This window comes from Coregonus clupeaformis, unplaced genomic scaffold, assembly GCF_020615455.1.
Source record: "Coregonus clupeaformis isolate EN_2021a unplaced genomic scaffold, ASM2061545v1 scaf0620, whole genome shotgun sequence".
NCBI classification, from domain to species: domain Eukaryota; kingdom Metazoa; phylum Chordata; class Actinopteri; order Salmoniformes; family Salmonidae; genus Coregonus; species Coregonus clupeaformis.
In genome coordinates, this window is record NW_025534075.1 from 221,362 (window position 1) to 242,136 (window position 20,775).

The 20,775-nt window shown below is 42.6% G+C and overlaps 1 protein-coding gene across 2 annotated transcripts in view; it reads right to left on the bottom strand.

Annotated features, from left to right (window-relative positions):
• Nucleotides 1-17,637: 17,637 nt before the first annotated feature.
• The window catches only part of LOC121562919 (zinc finger protein OZF), a 28,098-nt gene continuing 24,960 nt past the window's right edge, over nucleotides 17,638-20,775 (bottom strand). For both annotated transcript variants that reach the window (XM_041875054.2, XM_041875053.2), the window contains exon 2: nucleotides 17,638-20,716. In XM_041875054.2, the coding sequence (XP_041730988.2) occupies nucleotides 18,470-19,735 (1,266 nt within the window). In that variant the 5' untranslated portion in view covers nucleotides 19,736-20,716 and the 3' untranslated portion in view covers nucleotides 17,638-18,469. The remainder of the gene's footprint in view (nucleotides 20,717-20,775) is intronic.

Genomic DNA, 20,775 nt, shown 5'->3' on the forward strand with positions numbered 1-20,775 from the left:
TTGATGTCATTAAAAATATACTATTTGGGTTTATATCTGGTTTTTGGTTGAAATCTGATTGAACTACTAACCAGTTATCTAAATGCTACTCAATTAATAGACACCAATCTATATAAACAAGTGCATAGTGTTTGTGGGCCATGCATCCATTGGATATGAGACACTAGAACCATTACAATTATTACAATTGGAGTAATGTTCTTTTTCAGCAGCGTTTGCATTATTCAGCTTAGCACAGTTGGCAGAGCGCACCAAAGCGGGTTAGGGTCTCGTGGCATACTGTACCCAGTCAACACACTGGGCTCTGGCCTATTCCGTTTGAGACCTATAGCTATCAGAGATGGTCCCTAATTTAGAGAATCTCTGATGCTATTACTGCTTTTACCACAGTGTTTTTCGTAGTTAAAGTCCAACCAATTGAAATGCACATTCACTTCCATAACATTTGTTCTAGGCTACCAGCATGTACAGTACCAGTCAAAAGTTTGGACACACCTACTCATTTTTACTATTTTCTACATTGTAGAATAATAGTGAAGACATCCGAACTATGAAATAACACATATGGAATCATGTAGTAACCAAAACAGTGTTAAACAAATCAAAATATATTTTATATTTGAGATTCTTCAAAGAAGCCACCCTCTTGCACACTCTTGGCATTCTCTCAACCAGCTTCATGAAGTAGTCACCTGGAATGCATTTCATTTTTACATTTACATTTTAGTCATTTAGCAGACGCTCTTATCCAGAGCGACTTACAGTTAGTGAATACATTTTTTTTTTTTTATACTGGCCCCCCGTGGGAATCAAACCCACAACCCTGGCGTTGCAAACGCCATGCTCTATCAACTGAGCTACATCCCTGCCGGCCATTCCCTCCCCTACCCTGGACGACGCTGGGCCAATTGTGCGCCGCCCATGAGTCTCCCGGTCGCGGCCGGCTGCGACAGAGCCTGGATTTGAACCAGGATCTCTAGTGGCACAGTTAGCACTGCGATGCAGTGCCTTAGACCACTGCGCCACTCAGGAGTCTGAACAGGTGTGTCCATATGATGGCAAGAACAGCTAAAATAAGCAAAGAGAAACAACTTTAAAACATGAAGGTCAGTCAATCTGGAAAATTACAAGAACTTTGAAAGTTTCTTCAAGTGCAGTTCCAAAAACCATCAAGCGCTATGATGAAACTGGCTCTCATGAGGACCGCCACAGGAAAGGAAGACCCAGAGTTACCTCTGCTGCAGAGGATAAGTTCATTAGAGTTAACTGCACCTCAGATTGCAGCCCAAATAAATGCTTCACAGAGTTCAAGTAACAGACACATCTCAACATCAACTGTTCAGAGGAGACTGCGTGAATCAGGCCTTCATGGTTGAATAGCTGCAAAGAAACCACTACTAAAAGGACACCAATAAGAAGAACAGACTTGCTTGGGCCAAGAAACACGAGCAATGGACATTAGACCGGTGGAAATCTGTCCTTTGGTCTGATGAGTCCAAATTTGAGATTTTTGGTTACAACCGCTGTCATTGTGAGACGCAGAGTAGGTGAACGGATGATCGCCGCATGTGTGGTTCCCACCGTGAAGCATGGAGGAGGTGTAATGGTGTGGGGGTGCTTTGCTGGTGACAATGTTGGTGATTTATTTAGAATTCAAGGCACACTTAACCAGCATGGCTACCAGATCATTCTGCAGCGATATGCCATCCCATCTGGTTTGCGCTTAGTGGGACTTTCATTTGTTTTTTAACAGGAGAATGACCCAAAACACACCTCCAGGCTGTGTAAGGGCTATTTGACCAAGGAGAGTGATGGAGTGCTGCATCAAATGACCTGGCCTCCACAATCACCCGACCTCAACCCAATTGAGATGGTTTGGGATGAGTTGGACCGCAAGGAAAAGCAGCCAACAAGTGCTCAGCATATGTGGGAACTCCTTCAAGACTGTTGGAAAAGCATTCCTCATGAAGCTGGTTGAGAGAATGCCAAGAGTGTGCAAAGCTGTCATCAAGGCAAAGGGTGGCTACTTTGAAGAATCTCAAATATATTTGGATTTGTTTAACACTTTTTTGTTTTTTACATGATTCCATGTGTTATTTCATAGTTTTAATGTCTTCACTATTATTATACAATGTAGAAAATAGTAAAAATAAAGAAAAACCCTTGAATGAGTAGGTGTGTCCAAACTTTTGACTGGTACTGTAAGTTAAACATGCACAATAATACAGGACACCCTTACAAAAATTCACTGCCGTTGAAATGCAGTAAAACTGCAGTACAATGAAATAATGGTTGTTTAATTAATGTTATCTGGTAGCTTGCTGTGTGTGTTAGCTTCTAATGGTAATATTTTGTCTGTGTTGGCTAATTGCACTGTTTATTGTGCAGCACGTTTTATTTCCATCAATTAGTCAAAATGTATTGCACCTGAATTTGACCCTGAAAATATTACTTTTATACCCTTAAAGTTTTTAAGCAATTAACATACTGTGTACAGTAACTTTGTTAACCTAATAGCAGCAGCAGCACCATCTAGTGGTCAGAACCTGGTAATATCAGGATGTTGGATGGGACATAAACCTAACAACTTCCATGACACATTTTTCTGAACAGGCGGGGAAAAAACAGCACCAGATTCACTGAGAATACATTACATAGGATGAAGAAACAGTACTCAGAGCTGCAGCTCCATACTACTGGTCAGACATAGAGAAATTCAGGTGCAATATACTTGTTGTTGGGGTGGGATTGGTGTGGGGTGTCCGTGGGTGGCTTTTGACAATTTATTTGGATTCCTCATGTCTTACTCATTGTTAGAAAAAGTTTGGTCCAAATCGGATAGGTACTATAATTATTGACTATAATAAATTAAAATGGCCAATTTGGGTACAATTAATTAGCTTAATTTCTCAGATCTAATTATGTTTCATGTTAAATAATACACATTGTCTGTTAAGCCAATTATATTATGACTGTTGCCTCCCATTTACTTTGTGATGGTAATTACGTTTGTTTTTGATATTTATTAGGTGGAGGTCGCTAGCTACAATGGTATCTTCAACCTAGCCTAGCTTTAAGCTAGCTAGTTAGCTGCTCTGCAGTGCAAGCTAGCTTGACTTGCTATAAAGTTAGAGAAACAAGTTGAGGAAAGAGTAACTAAACAAAACATGTTTTACCTGAAACAATATTTATCCTGTCTTGAATGAAAAGGTCATATTTAGCAATTTCCCAAAATAAATGTGATTTCTGACAAGAGACAGGCTCTCTCCAGCTTGCGTTACAAACACTACACTTGTCCGTTCAGTAGCGGGGCAAGACTCTGTGAAGATGACGTACGGCATAATGAAAAATGTCACAATGTAAACGGGGCATAAGTCTAACTTAGTGAAGACTTTAGGTAATGGTTAATCACGATTCGTCTGTCTTTACAGTTCCTGAAACATGTCAATGACCTGATGCATGCATGGCCTCTACAGCAGTGCTTGCCCACCCACTCAGTTACCAGTGACATGTTCTGCCACATCCCAGGGAAAGGAGAGAACAGAACCACCCCTCCTTAAATCCATAGTCATTGACAGTAAGTTTTGTGTGCAAAATTTAGTTTTTTTTCTCTTTGATACTCATCTTCAATGTGTATTGTTTCCTACTAACCTGCTTGGTAAGAGCTAGGTTTGTACTAGCTATGCTGATGATCATTAAAGTTGTTTCTCTGCATCAGGTCTCACTGAGACTGGAGTCCCCAAGAGACATACTATTCAGCTGCCCATGATTACCTGATCTTAGTGTAAGTAGATCCGACTGAAATAGCACCGCTTCTAATAATATATGTTTGTAAAGCAAATAAAATCCTATTTTAACTCACAATTTTTTTTTCAGGTGCAAAACCCTTGTGTCCCGATTCAACAGACACCTCCCTTGGTGAGTCATGTAAACTTTAAAGTTTCTCCCATTTCTCTCTTGCATATTCTCCATTCTCCGTCGCTCACTCAAACACGTGCGCAGTTGCAGAGAAGGGGAAGAGGTTTGCCAATTACACCCATTTCTAACAAGGTTTGTTACAGAAATGAAATGACAGACATCACTTTTTTTTAAGACTGCCAAGCTGTCCTAATTGTGGGACTTTGATATCCTCTTTATTAAAATGTTTCAGATTGATGACCAATGAATTAAATGTCCCACTTCAATATGAAGGGACAGAGGAAAAAACATGCCTTTGCTACCACTCGTGTGTGCTCCATTGTAGTTGGTAAGTAAATGTGAGCAGTTGAGACATTTGACATACACAATTGTAGATTTTTTGTAGATTTGACTGTTAAAGATATTTGACTGTGTTACTGTTCTGTCCTGTCCTGCATGCCCACATTATGTCAATTGTACATGTATTTTCTTCAATTGTTATGCTTATAGTAAGTGTCATGAAAAGCCAGAAAACTCAGGAGGTTAACGTGTTGCGATCCCTCTGGAATGTCCTAAAATATGCCCCTGACCTCTGTGGTGGAGGGGGACGCAAAGTATGTATATGAGCAAGTTGCTCTTTTAAAGACATCTCTAAGCTATAACTGCCACAAACTTGTTCAACTAGTAGCATGTGTAGCCGGCGCGGTCTGTTCGTTGCCGACTACTGCGTTGTGTTCCGGTGCACTGAAGACAAGACACTGGCGTACTTGAAGGCACTTTATTGTGTACAACTCTCTCAATCTGTTCAACATCAAAGAGAGAAAATGTTCAAAACTCTACCCTCGACCAGAATCCGCCTCTCCCAGCCGAGTACAATGCAGACTCAATATAATCACATTCAAAAATACAAGGAATAAAATACAACATCATTGGAAAATAAACATTGCATCTGGTGTATATCTTATGTATGTGTCATATTCATGTTATCTCTGCCAAAAACTCTGAGCTTTTAGCCTTTACATTAATACTGTGCAACATGACATAAACCATCTTTCAAATGGGTAATACATACAGTAATATGCACGAAGCAACATGTAATCCTTCACATTTGAGCTTTTCAGTGCCATTAAACACTAATCAATACATGAAAACATTTTAAATGAACACATTTTTAACCTGATATAGGGAATACATACCTGTTCAACATCAAAGAGAGAAAATGTTCAAAACTCTACCCTCGACCAGAATCCGCCTAACATAAAAAGAACAACGTGAGCTTCATACAAGAGGATAGAATGATGATTGCTAACTTACAGCTAAACAGAACACGAGGTTAGCTAAGTTAGCAATTTCTCAACTCTCAAAAATGTCTAAATTCACGACACAGCTTGATTAAATGTACGTACACTCATCATATAATATACATACAAGTTACTATGTGCACTGAAACGTTTTAGTTTTAACAGGTATATCAAGTTTATGTCACGCCGAAGTGAATACATACCTCTCCCAGCCGAGTACAATGCAGACTGAGAAAAGCATGACCTCCCTCCGCATATAACCAAACCAACTCTAGAGGGCGCACTTACACAACTAACTCTCCCAATATCTGTAGACTACACGAAATGCTGAACAATACAATATTTTGGTGAAATCAACTCACAAAATAAAATAAAAAATAGAAAATGAACGGTTGCAAAAATCTGTAATTCTTTGACCTGTTACATTCACCCCTCTTTAATTTCACCAAAATCCTTCACACTTCGAGGGTGGAAAATAACCAAAAACATATAGAATAAAACTCTTGTCCACTTGGTCCAAGATAGCCCTGGGACTCCATTTCCCATATACAGCGTATAAAGCTACTTACAAAGTAAGTTAAAAGAAAACAGCAGTTGATCAGGCTACTGCCCCTTCTAGTGAATATGATGCCTTATACATCATATGAAATCTTGGAACACTTTCCCTCCATTATGAACATCTCATGACTCAGGTCATACTACTGGTAATAAAGAAAAATATCTTAATCTCAAAAATGTATCTAAAATAAAGAACGGAAAGACAGTGACCTTTTGACTCCTGTAACAAAACCCTTGGTGAGTGGTTTTTGCACCATGTTCTCTATCAAGCGATCGACTGCCTTAACAACCCTGCCAGTACGTGTTCTGACAACCTGACTTTCAAACCCTTGTACTTGGGAGGGTATCTGACTATCAATCAGTGTAACAGGTGAATTGACGTCCGAAGACCCTGTCTCATCTAAGTCAGGAACATCAACTGGGGCAACAGAGTCAGTGTCAGTCATGTGCAAATCAGGGGGTCACTGGAATCCGACAAGTCTCTCACAGGTGAGTATTCATTTTCCCCTTGGCCTCTGACCTCTTTAGACTGGGCTCTCGTGGGTGTCAGTTGAACAGACTTCCTGGACAGAGAGTGGGGCATCTCATTCTCCATCTCAGACTCATCAGCTTCTCCAATAGACTCAGAGTCAGAGGATGCGTTTAACCACGAACATGTACGGTCCTCAGAAGCATCTACTGCTAGGCCACTCAAAGCATCAACAGAAGGAGGCTGAAGCTCACTGGCCACATCCGAGGCAGCTCCATTCATCTCCTCATCGCTTAGTTCTGGCATGGGCAAGAAGCTCACATCCAACATCAAATTCCGATGAACAACTTTTGTTTTCCCACTTTCGTCTCTGACTTTGTAAACGTGAGTCTGAGGGTTCCGGTCTATGATGGTATACATAGTGGCTTCCCACTTATCCGCTAACTTCCTCTTCCCTCTCTCTGCTTTATTAGCTAACAAAACTCGGTCGCCAACGTTCAAGTGGGTTCCACGAACTCTCTTGTTGTAGCCATCAGCTTGATGTTGCTGTCCTTTCCTCGCATGCTGCTGTGCTATGTCGGCAGCCACATGGAGGTTCGCCATCAGTTTCTCTGCATAGGTCTTATAATTCACCACGACTGGATCCCTCAAGACTTGTTTGAAGACCATGTCTACTGGGAGTCTGGGCACTCGACCATACATCAAATAGAATGGAGGATATCCAGTTGTTTCATGAGTGGTGGCATTATACGCAAAAGTCAAAGTCTGTATCTGTTGGGCCCAGTGTTGCTTAGCTGTCAGGGGTAGGGCACGCAACATACTGCCAAGTGTCCTATTGAACCTTTCGGTTTGCCCATTTCCCATGGGATGGTATGCTGTTGTGTGTGTTTTCTTAATCCCTGTGAGGCTGAGGAGTTCAGCTATGAGTTTGCTTTCAAAATTGGCCCCTTGATCAGAATGTATTCGCTCTGGGAAACCATAGATGCAGAATACGTTATCCCATAACTTCTTCGCTATTTGCTTTGCAGTTTGGTTTACGCAGGGAAAGGCATGAGCCAATTTTGTAAAGTGGTCTGTTATGACTAACACATCGACAGATCTTTGCTTAGAGTCCTCAGCACTCCAAAAATCAATGCACACCAGCTCCATGGGTGCCGAAGTGCGAATGCTCTCCAAGGGAGCTCGGGCAGCTGGTTCAGGGGTCTTTGCAAGGATACAGCGTTGGCAGCATTTCACATATTCCTTGATGTCTCTTCCCATTTGCGGCCAGAAGAAACGCTGTCGGGCGAGGTGTGCTGTCCTAGCCTGCCCTTGATGCCCAGCGAAGTCATGCACACCAGCGAGAGCTTTGGCCTTCAAGCTAGCAGGCAGCACAAACTGATACCTCTTCTCTCTGCTTAATGGGTCTTTGGTTACCCTATATAGGACTCCGTCCTGGACTTTTAGATGATGCCACTGCTTGCACAGTGTCTGGGTCGTAAGAGATAACCTCCTCCTCCCTCGCCTAGGTGGTGGCTCACCCCTCTGAATGAGTGGCAGGACTTCCCTGATAACTGGATCTATTTCCTGGCTGTGCCTCAGCTCGCCGATGGAGAGGGCTGGAAGTGTGTCTTGTTCTGAGGGCACCGCCTGGGGAAGAACATTGAGAAACTGTGTTGCTCTTATCTCTGCTCCCCTTTCCCACTCTACATGAGCTTCACAAGCAGATTTCACATGAGAGGGTTCTTGACTGCTGGCCAGCCTGTCTTGAGTGGGGTCCATAGTTACACAGCACCCTGCATCAAGTGCCTGGAGACACTGGGTCTTACTCCGGAAGAGATCTTGGACTTTCTCCTCTTTGGTTCCCTCCGCCTCGGCCAAAAGACTTCCATAGGGCTCACTGATCAACCTTTGGCTCACTGATTTAGCAAACGGATCTCTACTCAGGGCATCTGCCACAATGTTCTTTACCCCAGGAATGTGTTTGATACTGAAGGTGTAGGGGGAAAGCTTTGCCACCCACCTCTGTTCGCAAGCGTCAAGTTTTGGTTTGGTCATTATATAGGTCAAAGGATTATTGTCGGTCCACACTGTAAAAGTGTGGCCTTTCAACCAGTGGCTGAATTTTTCACAAACACTCCATTTGAGCGCCAAGAACTCCAGTCGGTGAGCAGGATACCTCTTTTGTGAGCCAGTGAGGGTCTTGCTGGCAAAGGCGATCGGGCGTGCCTTCGTTTCTCCTTCTGGTATCTGGGACAGAACTGCCCCAAGGCCATCAAGAGACGCATCAATGGACAAAACCAAGGGCTTAGAAAAGTCTGGATGGCTAAGGACCACACAATTCAGGAGCTTCTCCTTAAGGCCGGCGAAAGCGGAATCGCAGTCAAGGGTCCAATCCGCAGGTTTGAGCTTTCTGTAGACTCCCGCATTCTGACTGTACTTCCCGGCCTTTCCTCTCCGTTTCTGGCCAGCTGTGAGAGCAAACAGGGGTTTTGCGATGGAGGAGCAATTTGGTATGTAGTGTTGGTAATAAAATACCATCCCCAGGAACGACTTCACTCTGCGAACTGAAGGAGTGCAGCCATCATCTTCCATCAAGTCCCTCTTTGACATTTTGGTGATGACCTCGACCTTCTCTGGGTCAACAGCAACACCGTCACTGTCAACGATGTGTCCGAGAAACTTCACAGATCTCCGCAACAGATGGCATTTTTTTGGACTCAACTTCAGATTGTGCTCCCGTAGCCTCTGGAAAACAACCTCTAATCTGCTGAGGGCCTGCTGTTCATTGGGGGCAAATATCAAGAGATCATCTAGGTAGCACAAGAGACTGCTGAAGTTAAGATCGCCAAAGATACTCATCATCATCCTCATGAAGGACGCTGGACTGTTGCAAAGCCCCTGTGGCATTCTGTTATACTCGTGCAGGCCTAATGGTGTTGTGAAGGCGGTATACTTTTTGTCCTCCTCATGCATGGGCAAGTTATAAAATCCAGACGTGAGGTCCATGGTGCTGAAGACAGCATTACCGCCAAGGGCAGCCAAGCAGTCCGATTGATGGGGCAAAGGATGAGCATCCTTGATAGTTCTTGCATTCAGCCATCGAAAGTCTGTGCATATCCGGAGGTCGCCATTTTTCTTCCAAACCATCACGAGTGGAGAAGCATATTCACTCATTGATTTCCGTATGATTTCCTGTTCCTCCATCTCGGTGAGAACTTGGCGCAGCTTTTGATAGTGGGCTGGCGGCACTCTGCGATATGGAAGACGGAAGGGACGGTCGTCAGTGAGGCGGATCCTATGGGCAAAGCCCTTGGCTTCTCCACAGTCAAGATTATGCTTTGAAAATATATCCTGATATTTCTCCAGCAATGTCACAAGTTGGAGCTTGGTGGAGGGGCTCGCTTCACAATGATCAATGTCGACATTTCCTAGACCAGACTTCTGCAGTCTGTCTTTCAGGTCACCGTTGTCGTCCTGTTTCACATGAGTCACTCCAACAGAGCCAGCATCACTCTGACAGGAACCCTGGAACAGTGTGAGATCTTCAGCTGCAACACAAGTAGAGACGTCCGCAAGCTTGCTGTTCCTTTTCAGTGTGAGTGGTTTGTCTGAGATATTAGTGACTTTCATGGGAGTCCAGCCATCTCCCCATAACGGTGTTACCACTCTCCCCACCATAATGCCCCGAGGCACACACCTGGAGGTTGTAGGCTCCACCATAACTGTACTCCCAGGTGACTTGGGTATATTACTTGGCAGTCTTCCCCACAGCAGGTACTCTTGTTTGGGAAGGAGAGTCACCGCCTGAGTTAGCTTCACTGTCCCTACTTTTCCTGGGACATCTTCACCCCCTCCATCTTGTGAGACTGGTCATCATTTCTAGAAACTGTTCGCCATCTGGAGACCCTTTTGTGTTGCTCGAGATAAGTGTCCAATAACTGTTCTCGTTTTTCAGCTGATGCAGTACACGTTTCAACATGTTGGTGCCTACTATTATGTCGTCTTTCTGACCAGTGATCACCAGAACTGGGACCATGCACTTTACCCCATACAGACTTAGTTCCATGTCATACATGCACTTGGGGCGCACTTGTACTCCTCCACAGCCAACAAGGATGATATGCTGTGAGAGTTCTTGATGTGGGGTCAAGACGCTATCCGATAGTAGTCTCTGCTCTGCCTCTTCACTTATCGTGCAGGCCATTGAGCCTGTATCGAGGAGCCCTTGCAACTGAGCACAGCCATTAACTGTCACCGGTGCGTGAAATAACTCACTGAACGTCTCAACTCTGTGAATTTTCTGAACAATTACCGTGCAATTATCAGACATTGCTTTACAGACATTGACATACATCTCCTTCAATTCTTCACTTTCTTCAAGGGTTGAATCTTCAACGCTCACACATCCCCTTTCCGTATGTGAGCTATCTAGTTTAAACTGGCTCCAACTTGCTCAGAGTTAGGTGGTGTGTGCGCTAACTGTGGCTGAGCGTTAATTCTTGGCCGGCGCTGTTGGCATTCTCTCTTCCAGTGGCCGGGCTTGTAACAGCCCATACAGAGGTTCGCCTGTCTACAGTGTGCAGTAGTTGAATGTTCGGCAGACTGACAGACTTTACATCTACTCTGAACAATGGCTGCTGGCCCCCTGCTTGGTGGCACGACTGCTGTTGTGTGTGCCGTCTGCTCTAGCACACGGTCCAGCAAGCCAATGAGAGACTGCATGCAGATGCTCTCTGTCTGAGGAGAGGATGGAAGCCCCATTGCCTTTGGGTAACCAGTAAGGTCTGTTGGGTTTTCAGCAGCGACTGTCTCTGTGGTTAATGCCTGAGCATGTGCACCAATGTTCTTTGGCCGATAAGATTTGGCTTGACACATTGTTCTAGCCTCTCTCTGATGTTCAACGAGGTGTTCATGAATCTCATTTGCTGTCCACTTTTCAGCTGTTTTGCACTTTAGGACACTTGCAAGAGCGGGGTCGGGACAGTGTTTCACCAGCATCATTGTGACTTCGTGAGAGGGGTCCTCAATGTTTCGCCCCTGCCTTCTCAGACACTCATCTGCGACATCCACAGCCTTGTTCAAGCGTATCCAATAGTCCATGGGACTTTCTCCAGCCAGAGGAAGTGTGTTATAGAAATCTGCTAAAGGCATAGAGGAGTAGGTTAACTCACTGAAATGTTGTTTCAGAATATCAAAGACGAGCTTGGAGTTCTCAGCTGGCTGCAGCGATGGCATACTGCGCAGGGTAACTTTAACAATGTCTCTAGCCTTTCCCATTAGTCTTGACATTATCTCCTGGGAGTGCTCTTGCGGGTGTACACCCCTCTTATTCAGGTAAACGCTCATAATCTCTTCCCACTCATGCACTGTGTGTTTGTCTGTTCCATCACCCCTGAAGTACGGCGGCTCTTTGACATCTGTCTTCATGACTAACTTTACTCCTGTCATGTTCAAATCAGACTGTCCATATCCTAAGTTCAGGCTAGGCGTAGGAGTGGTTTGGTTATCTGCACTACCAACAGATCTCTGTAATTGGCTAGCAATGTTCTCTCCTATTTCATGAGCTAACTGTGTGATGAGACTCCCTAGGTCTGCAGAACTCACATGTGAACTAGACACTGGCTGACGTGGAGAACGTTCATCTGTTTGGGTGTGAGTGTATGAAAATGCAGGACAACCCACTGAACTAACGCTGCTTGCAATGTCTGGAGCATCTCCTAAGCTACGCATGTGTGGTGCGGGGAATATTCATCAGTGCGTAAGCGTGTGGACGAGAGTACAGGTCTGCCTAGTATACCAGCACCCCCTAACCGGCGTGCTCTCCACCATACTCATAAACCTGCCCCTCCCCAGGCTTACCCCTGCAGCATCTCCAACACTAAATGGTGTCTGCGCATCCTTGCCATCAGCCATTTTTTTTTTTTTTTTTAAATAGAAAGTTGTAATAGACTATGGTAATGATATGTGAATCACCAGAACATGTGAATATGAAAAAAAAATTGTACAATGATAGAAGTAGCTGAGGTAAGCAATTAAGAGCTACAATTTACACATTAATGTTTGCCCTTATACTTGTCAACGTTCCGAAGAGGTTCCTACTCGTCACAGCAACCACCGGCGATCACCCTGGCGATGATCTGAAGCGAAGATATCCGGGTCACGGCACCAATGTAGCCGGCGCGGTCTGTTCGTTGCCGACTACTGCGTTGTGTTCCGGTGCACTGAAGACAAGACACTGGCGTACTTGAAGGCACTTTATTGTGTACAACTCTCTCAATCTGTTCAACATCAAAGAGAGAAAATGTTCAAAACTCTACCCTCGACCAGAATCCGCCTCTCCCAGCCGAGTACAATGCAGACTCAATATAATCACATTCAAAAATACAAGGAATAAAATACAACATCATTGGAAAATAAACATTGCATCTGGTGTATATCTTATGTATGTGTCATATTCATGTTATCTCTGCCAAAAACTCTGAGCTTTTAGCCTTTACATTAATACTGTGCAACATGACATAAACCATCTTTCAAATGGGTAATACATACAGTAATATGCACGAAGCAACATGTAATCCTTCACATTTGAGCTTTTCAGTGCCATTAAACACTAATCAATACATGAAAACATTTTAAATGAACACATTTTTAACCTGATATAGGGAATACATACCTGTTCAACATCAAAGAGAGAAAATGTTCAAAACTCTACCCTCGACCAGAATCCGCCTAACATAAAAAGAACAACGTGAGCTTCATACAAGAGGATAGAATGATGATTGCTAACTTACAGCTAAACAGAACACGAGGTTAGCTAAGTTAGCAATTTCTCAACTCTCAAAAATGTCTAAATTCACGACACAGCTTGATTAAATGTACGTACACTCATCATATAATATACATACAAGTTACTATGTGCACTGAAACGTTTTAGTTTTAACAGGTATATCAAGTTTATGTCACGCCGAAGTGAATACATACCTCTCCCAGCCGAGTACAATGCAGACTGAGAAAAGCATGACCTCCCTCCGCATATAACCAAACCAACTCTAGAGGGCGCACTTACACAACTAACTCTCCCAATATCTGTAGACTACACGAAATGCTGAACAATACAATATTTTGGTGAAATCAACTCACAAAATAAAATAAAAAATAGAAAATGAACGGTTGCAAAAATCTGTAATTCTTTGACCTGTTACACATGGAAATAAATATATTTAGCCAGCTGAGTCTACAAAGTTTATTCAGGAATGTCCTTCTCTAGTTCTTTTAAAATCTCAAAATGATAAAGTTGTAATGCGCTGATTCTCTTCACTGCAGATCTGACCCATCACACCACTCTTCAAGAAGACCACTACGCTCCAGATCACCTTCTGTGCTCAGATTTGTTTTTGCCATTGCTTGATCTATTTTAAATGTAAGAATATGTTGCAGATTTCAACTTGAATTGGTGCCCTTGGAAACAAATAGAAATGTAATGAACGTTTTCAATATCCAACTTCATCCTCAGCAATACTTTTTACATTTTTTAAACATGTTTAGTCATTTAGCAGACGCTCTTATCCAGAGCGACTTACAGGAGCAATTAGGGTTAAGTGCCTTGCTTAAGGGCACAAACAGATTTTTCACCTCGTCGGCTCGGGGATTAGAACCAGCGACCTTTCGGTTACTGGCACAACGCTCTTACCCACTGAGCTACCTGCCGCCCCCATTTTACTTTTACAGTAGGTAATAAGCTGTAGTCAGGTGGTCATTACCAGGTTATGATGGTCTTAACTATGACCAGTAGGCTACATAATATAGCACATAATATAGTGGTCAGAATTATTACCAGCTGGTCAGATCAGTCAGAATTATGACCAACTGGTCATATAGTGGTCAGAAAAAGACGTGATTCTGGTCAGTAAAAATATGTAAAACCTTCATTTTCAACCAGTTTGCGACCAGAATAAGACGTCATAAAAATAGTAATATTGAAGTATTTTCAACCATGTTTTGTCCACTGGGTAGTGATCTAGGCTAGAGAAGTTTATTTACAGTAGAAGTGGTCTTTACCTTTGGATAGTTTGACTCTGTCTCATTGTGTTTTATGAACCCAGACAACCAGGACAGTGTGGTGAGTATTTGTGGTTGTATTCCTGATGCTGCATCCCCACTCTTCCCCTTCATTTTCCTCTTCAGTCTAACGTCTCTCTCAATGTCTTCTATTTCTTCCTGCAAATGTGTTCTTCTACTCTCAGAGTTTGGGCTATCCTATCTCCTTCCAGCTGTTGTTGGTCATGGTGAAGTCTTTATAGTCTTTCAATTAGGTGTTGTACACATTTGTGTACCTTCTAACCTCTTCAATTAGCTTTTCTTCAGAACTTGCAACATCTTGCATCCTATTTGGCATAGGAGTCATCAATATCTTCTTTGAGCTCCTCTTCGTCTCAGTTCTCCTGCATTTTTTTGGGCAGTCCTTCGTCCTCAAATTCCGCCATTTTCTGTGTGTCTTTTGTATCCCAACGGAAGGGAGTGCGGGTAAAACCAGAGGCTGCAAACCAAAGAAGTCTGCAGTACTATTCTATACACAACAGTTTTGTCTGCTTTTGCTGATAGCAATTGAAGCTTTTGGTTAGATTTGGTTGAAGTGAAAGAAAATAAAAAGGCCATGCCTGTGCGTGTGCGTGTGACTTTCCCAAAAGTCCAGTTAGGGTGATTTCTCGTCTCAGCTATCACGGCTTCCTGGTTTCCACCAATCAGAGTGGTCGAATGCACATTTGGACTCTGACCCCTCCCACTCCAGGTCAGAGTGGCCAAAGCTTTTATAACTAAACCAAGATAGACCAAAGCCCGTCGTTTCAAACAGGAACAAATGAGTCATAGTGGGCTGAACAAGCAAGGAGGTGGGCAGAGCCAAGCACGAGCTAGCGAGATCCTATTGGCGCGTTCTAGCATACATGCGCATATTTCCGTTAGTGAACGTGAAGTGCGCGTGTGTGTTAACTCAATTCGCCTTTGCACTCCTTCTAAACAACGCTATTTTTTTTTTTACTTTGGCAAAGGGTAAAGTCTACTAAACGTAGTCCACTCTGTTCGTAACACATTTTAGTTTTGGGAACAGAAAATTGTATTGAGATCAAATGTTTCATCGATGAGAAAATTAGCAGAACTAAGGCCAAAATCCATCTAGTTCAATCTTCTCCCACAGCCCGCCACTGGGCTTCCTCTCACTACCATATTTGGTAGTGAGTAGAAACCCAAGCGGATGCTTCACATTTATACATCCGGTGAAATATCTCTCTGTGGAGTGGCTATCGTTGTCGGCAGATGAAGACGCAAATTTGTCTGCCCACCAAGTTATCAGTGTGTTTGAGGAAGATTGTTCGTGCATCCAATAAGTGAGTGGTGGGGTTTATTGGCCAGAGGGTTAATGCTACAATGGTGATTGACTGAAAGCAATTACCTTAGGCCTAAGGTGGAGGCTGCTTAGGGGAGGACGGCTCATAATGTCTGCAATGGCGCAAATGGAATGGCATCAAACACATGGAAACCATGTTTGATTTATTTGATACCATTCCACTGATTCCGCTCCAGCCATTACCACAAGCCTGTCCTCCCCAATTAAGATGCCACCAACCTCCTGTGGCCTAATTACATTGTTACATCTGTAGCTGTATAGTACTGCTACAGTTTATATACATTTCAGATACTCCGTGTCGTTTATAAGTGCCTGTATGTCATTGAATGCATGTGTTTTGCAGTAGATGTTATTGTTTAGATATGGTTAATTCCTATAGCATGAATGCGCACTTTACCGCTGCGTTTTCATAGTTCGCGCTACTGTTAAGCCATGGCCAAGTTTCAGACTGTCCTCTGTGGCACCAGACACAGATCAGAGCTCCACCAGAGAGTGCCATAAATCTCACCTGTCTTAAGTAATTAGTTATCTCGCTCTCTGCGAGATATTTATACATATACTGCTGTAAATACTGTATTTATGCTGTTATGTGAATATCCCTGTATAGATGCTATGCCATTATTTCCTGTGTATATATTCCTATTGCATAGCTTACAACATTGTATATTTGTTCTTACCTTTCAGACCCACAAGTCCCATCCTATGCACAAAAATACTTCTATGGTGTGTGTGTGCAACTGTGTGGTGGTGACCAAGATATAATAAACATTATCGGATATGCAAATCACATGCATGTTGAAATGTTGTAAAGTGCTTGCAGACATTTTCACTTTATGTCTGAATGTCAAGTATAGAAAGCTTCTATTACATCAGATGTAACGTTATGTTCTTGAACAGATTATTTTAAAATCGCACAAAATAAATGGAGGATAATTTAGTTGCTACTACCAGCCTGCAGTACCCCGGTCGGCCTTCCGCTTAAGATACTGGAAGTGACCGAATACCCGTACTTGTGTTCTAAATAGTAGGCTTTATAGTATGTCAGATTTAGAAAATTCATTGCATACCCAATACCATAATTAGTTAGGCTTTTTTATAACAGACACTAGATGTGGTAGATGTTAAAAACCGGCTGCCTTTAAAAAGCAACTAATCCCTTTGAAAACAGCCTGTGTGGCATCAATATTAGTCAGAAACAGTTACTCTGATGTCAAAATTGACTACAAAGTGTAAATAGGATAGTTTTGGTCAGTCAGTCTTGCCTAAAACGGAGTTTGGAACATCCGTGCATCACAAGGGTAATTGAAGGTTGGGTTTTGATTTGAGGATGTCTATTTGCCCACTAATATGGGGTGAATAGCTACGGCGATTGCTCTCTATCCAATAGCATAGACAGTGAGACAGACCTGCCAAGCAGCTCCAACTTTGTTTACATAAGACAACACGTAGCACATTTTGTAACTTGAGAAATACTGCACCAAACACCTTAGTTAGATGTAAAATCCTCGGCAAAAATGTCAAAATTAATTACAGATTTCTTGAGTTATCTTAGATTCATCCTGGGGATTTTGAAGAAGTGAAGTAGGCTTCCGCGTCTACAGTGTCTCATGGGAGACAAATATCATTATGCAAACGTGGAATCAGTCAGGAAACGCACCTTCAAGACTGAAATCTAATTTTTCTAATGCACAACAGAAAAACACTTGTGTTCAGTGTCTTTTAATAAAAACATAAATGTTAACATCTACCCCATCTAGTGTCCGTTTAAAAGCCTAACTAATTATGGTATTGGGTTGCCTGACGACTCACCCTGAATTCAGAAAATTTCAGACAAATGTACACACTCACTGAAGCTGTGAACCTTTCATTGATAATCAAACCAATATACACATTAATACAATATGAACTAACTGTGAACCACCAATGGGCAATTCCCATCATTCAACAATGACTGCTATTGATAGTATACTATACTGTAATATGCTTTTTTGAAACAAAATATTCAAAAACATTTTTTAAAAATCTATTTAAAAACATGGGTTGTAACCGAAATTATTTTCCAATCGTTTCGTTCTGAACATAACCTTTTTTTTTTTTTACTGTTCCGACCAATTGAATAAATCAATCCATTCTTTAACTAAACAGCTCTCCCTATTTTCTGAATTATGCTTGTAACGTCATCAGTAGGCTACAGTAACCTATGCTTCAGAGGGGAGGGGCAGGTATACTACACACACCCACTGGCAAAGATTTCCAGCTGGCAGGCAGACGCTGGAATACGTTTCTGAGTGACAGAGTAAGGGCTTTGCATATGCACTTTGTTTGCGATTTTTGTGGCACTGGAAAAAAATGCCCGGAACGTAAAATAATGTTATTAACCGGTTCCCATGCTTTTAAAATAATGGTTCTCTTCCAGGAACAGTATAGATTACTTTTGTTTTCGGTTTGGGTTGCTCAAATAATTTGGTTATTTTCCGGTTTTTGGTTCTGTTCCCTGAACCTGTTCCAATCCTTGATTTTAAATAACCGACTTTTGAAAAAAAAAAAATACTGCTATGAAGACAGTAATACTCAGTCTTGCTGTGTATCAGCAGCAGTCTGTCTGTGTGTCTCTTCTACAGTCTGTGGTGGCAATTCCAGGCCACCAACATTTGTAGTTAACAGATTATTAGATTATCAAATCACAGTGATTAGGTAGGTTCCCACTTCCTGCAATGCCAAATACATTTTACATTACATTTTTGTCATTTAGCAATTAGGATTAAGTGCCTTACTTAAGGGCACCGACTGATTCTTCACCTAGTCAGCTTGGGGATTCGAAACAGCAACCTTTTACTGGCCCAACACTTAACCGCTAGGCTACCTGCAACACTTCTGCATTATAGATTGAGGGAAATCTGAGACACCAGAGTAGTGCCTCTTCTCGTGACGTTTTCTGTCTCCATCTTGGGAGAAGGGTTGCCCACAGACAGAGCACTGGTATGGTTTCTCTCCAGTGTGAACTAGCATGTGTCTCTTCAGTGTCTCTTTTCGAAAGAATAGTTTTCCACAGTCTCTGCACTGATGATTTCTCTCTCCAGTATGAATCCTCCTCATGTGTCTCGCCATGCCATCTCTGCGAGTAAAAGTCTTTCCACATTCCAAACAAGGATAGGTTGCTCTTTCTCCAGAGGTATTATGTGTTAGTATATGTCTTTGATACGATTTTGTATATGGAAAACTCTTCCCGCATTCAGTGCAGTGATACGGTGTCTCTCCAGTGTGTACTCGCATGTGTATTTTCATGTTGCGACACTCCTTCCCGCATATTGTGCAGAGAAATGTTTTTCTTTTGCTCAAATGTGTTGTGTGTCTTTCAACACTTTTCTTGTGTCTTAGCTGATGTTTTTCAAGCTGCTTCAATCGGACAAAGCTTTTCACACAGTCAGAGCAGTGGAAATTACGTTCCTCCTTCATATGTGTTTTTTGGTGCAATTTAAGATTATCTAATCGAGCAAAACTTTTTTCACAGTCAGGGCAGTTGTAAGGCTTCTCTCCTGTATGTGTTCGCTGATGTCTTATAAGACGATTCTCTTGTTTGAAGCTCTTACCACAGTTGGAGCAGACGTAGGGCTTCTCTACAGTACTGAAACTCTCGGTCCAGTCATCAGAAGTATCTTCAGCATCCTCTTCATTCTCCTGCATTGTTTGGGGTAGTTGCAGTTTTGAGTGTTGATTCTTTCCAACTGAACTTTTGCAAGACAAGTTTTTTCCTGGCTGTGACTGGCCCATTTTTCCTGCTCGTATTTTACTATTCTGCCTGCCTTTGCTGGCTGTTCTCTGCTGTGTGTGCACACAGTCTACATTCAGTTCAGTTTGTTCGGTCCGTGTGACATGTTCCTCTTTCATATGCATGTTTTTATGTAACTTAAGCTTATCTAATCGAGCAAAACTTCTGTCACAAATAGGGCAGTGGTGAGGCTTCTCTCCAGTATGTGTTCGCTGGTGTCTTATTAGATCCCTCACCTTTTGAAAGCTGCTACCGCAGTCGGAGCAGTAGTGAGGCTTCTCTCCTCCAGGACTGAAACCGTCGATCCACTCATCAGAGTCATCAGTATCTAGGGGCTCCTCTTCCTTCTCCTGCATTGTTTTGCTATGTGATGGTGTTCCCTTTCCTGGAGCTCTAGCTCGTATTTTACTCTGCTGCCTTTTACTCTCGTTGACTTTGCTGAATGTTCTCTGCTGTGTGAGCACACGATCTACATTTGCCACACAACTGGTAGCTTTGAAGGTATTCTCCAGCTGTTGTTTTTCAAGCTTCTCAAATAGCACAAAGCCTTCCACAGAGACAGTGAAGTGAAAATTAAGTTAGTTTTTTGTATGTATCTTTTGGTGTGACTTAAGCTTATCTAATCGAGCAAAACTTCTGTCACAATCAGAGCAGTGCTGAGGCTTCTCTCCAGTATGTGATCGCTGGTGTCTTATTAGATCCCTCACCTTTTGAAAGCTGCTACCGCAGTAGCAGCAGTAGTGAGGCTTTTCTCCTCCAGGACTGAAATCCTCAATGAAATCCTCATCAGTATCTATGGGCTCTTTTGCATTCTCCTGCGTTGTTTGGGGATGTTGTGGTCTTTCTGAGTTTTGATTCTTCTTCTCTGATTGGCACTGGGTATTGGCTGGGCATTGCTGTCTGCTATGTGAAAGCACACTGTCTACATATGCCGAGCTGCTGGCAGCTTTAAAGTTATTCTCCGGCAGGTCCTGTTGCTTTTTCACAAGTTCAGTTTGACGAATGCATGTGACAGCTTTATCCAGTGTTAGTTCTCGGTCTATTTGTAATTGCTCAGACAGTCTTCTGTCAAGTAATCCCGCGACTAGTCTGTGTCTTATCTCACTGAGCAGAGCTCCATAATCACAATGTTCTGATAAACAATTAAGTGCAGTGATAAAATCATCAGCTGTCTCTTCTGCTTCTTGTTGTCTTTGTTTGAATTTATTTCATTCTAAAATTATGTTCCTCCTAACTGCCAAATGTCCATCTTGCTGCTCATAATTAGAACTGTGGAAGTGTTCCCACTCGATCAGGTTGTCATCTTGCAGGTCTTCTGGGGTGTCCATCTCCTCTGCCTGGAAATACATTTAAAATAGCATAATTACTAGTTGGCCTATCATCTGCTCTCTAAAAC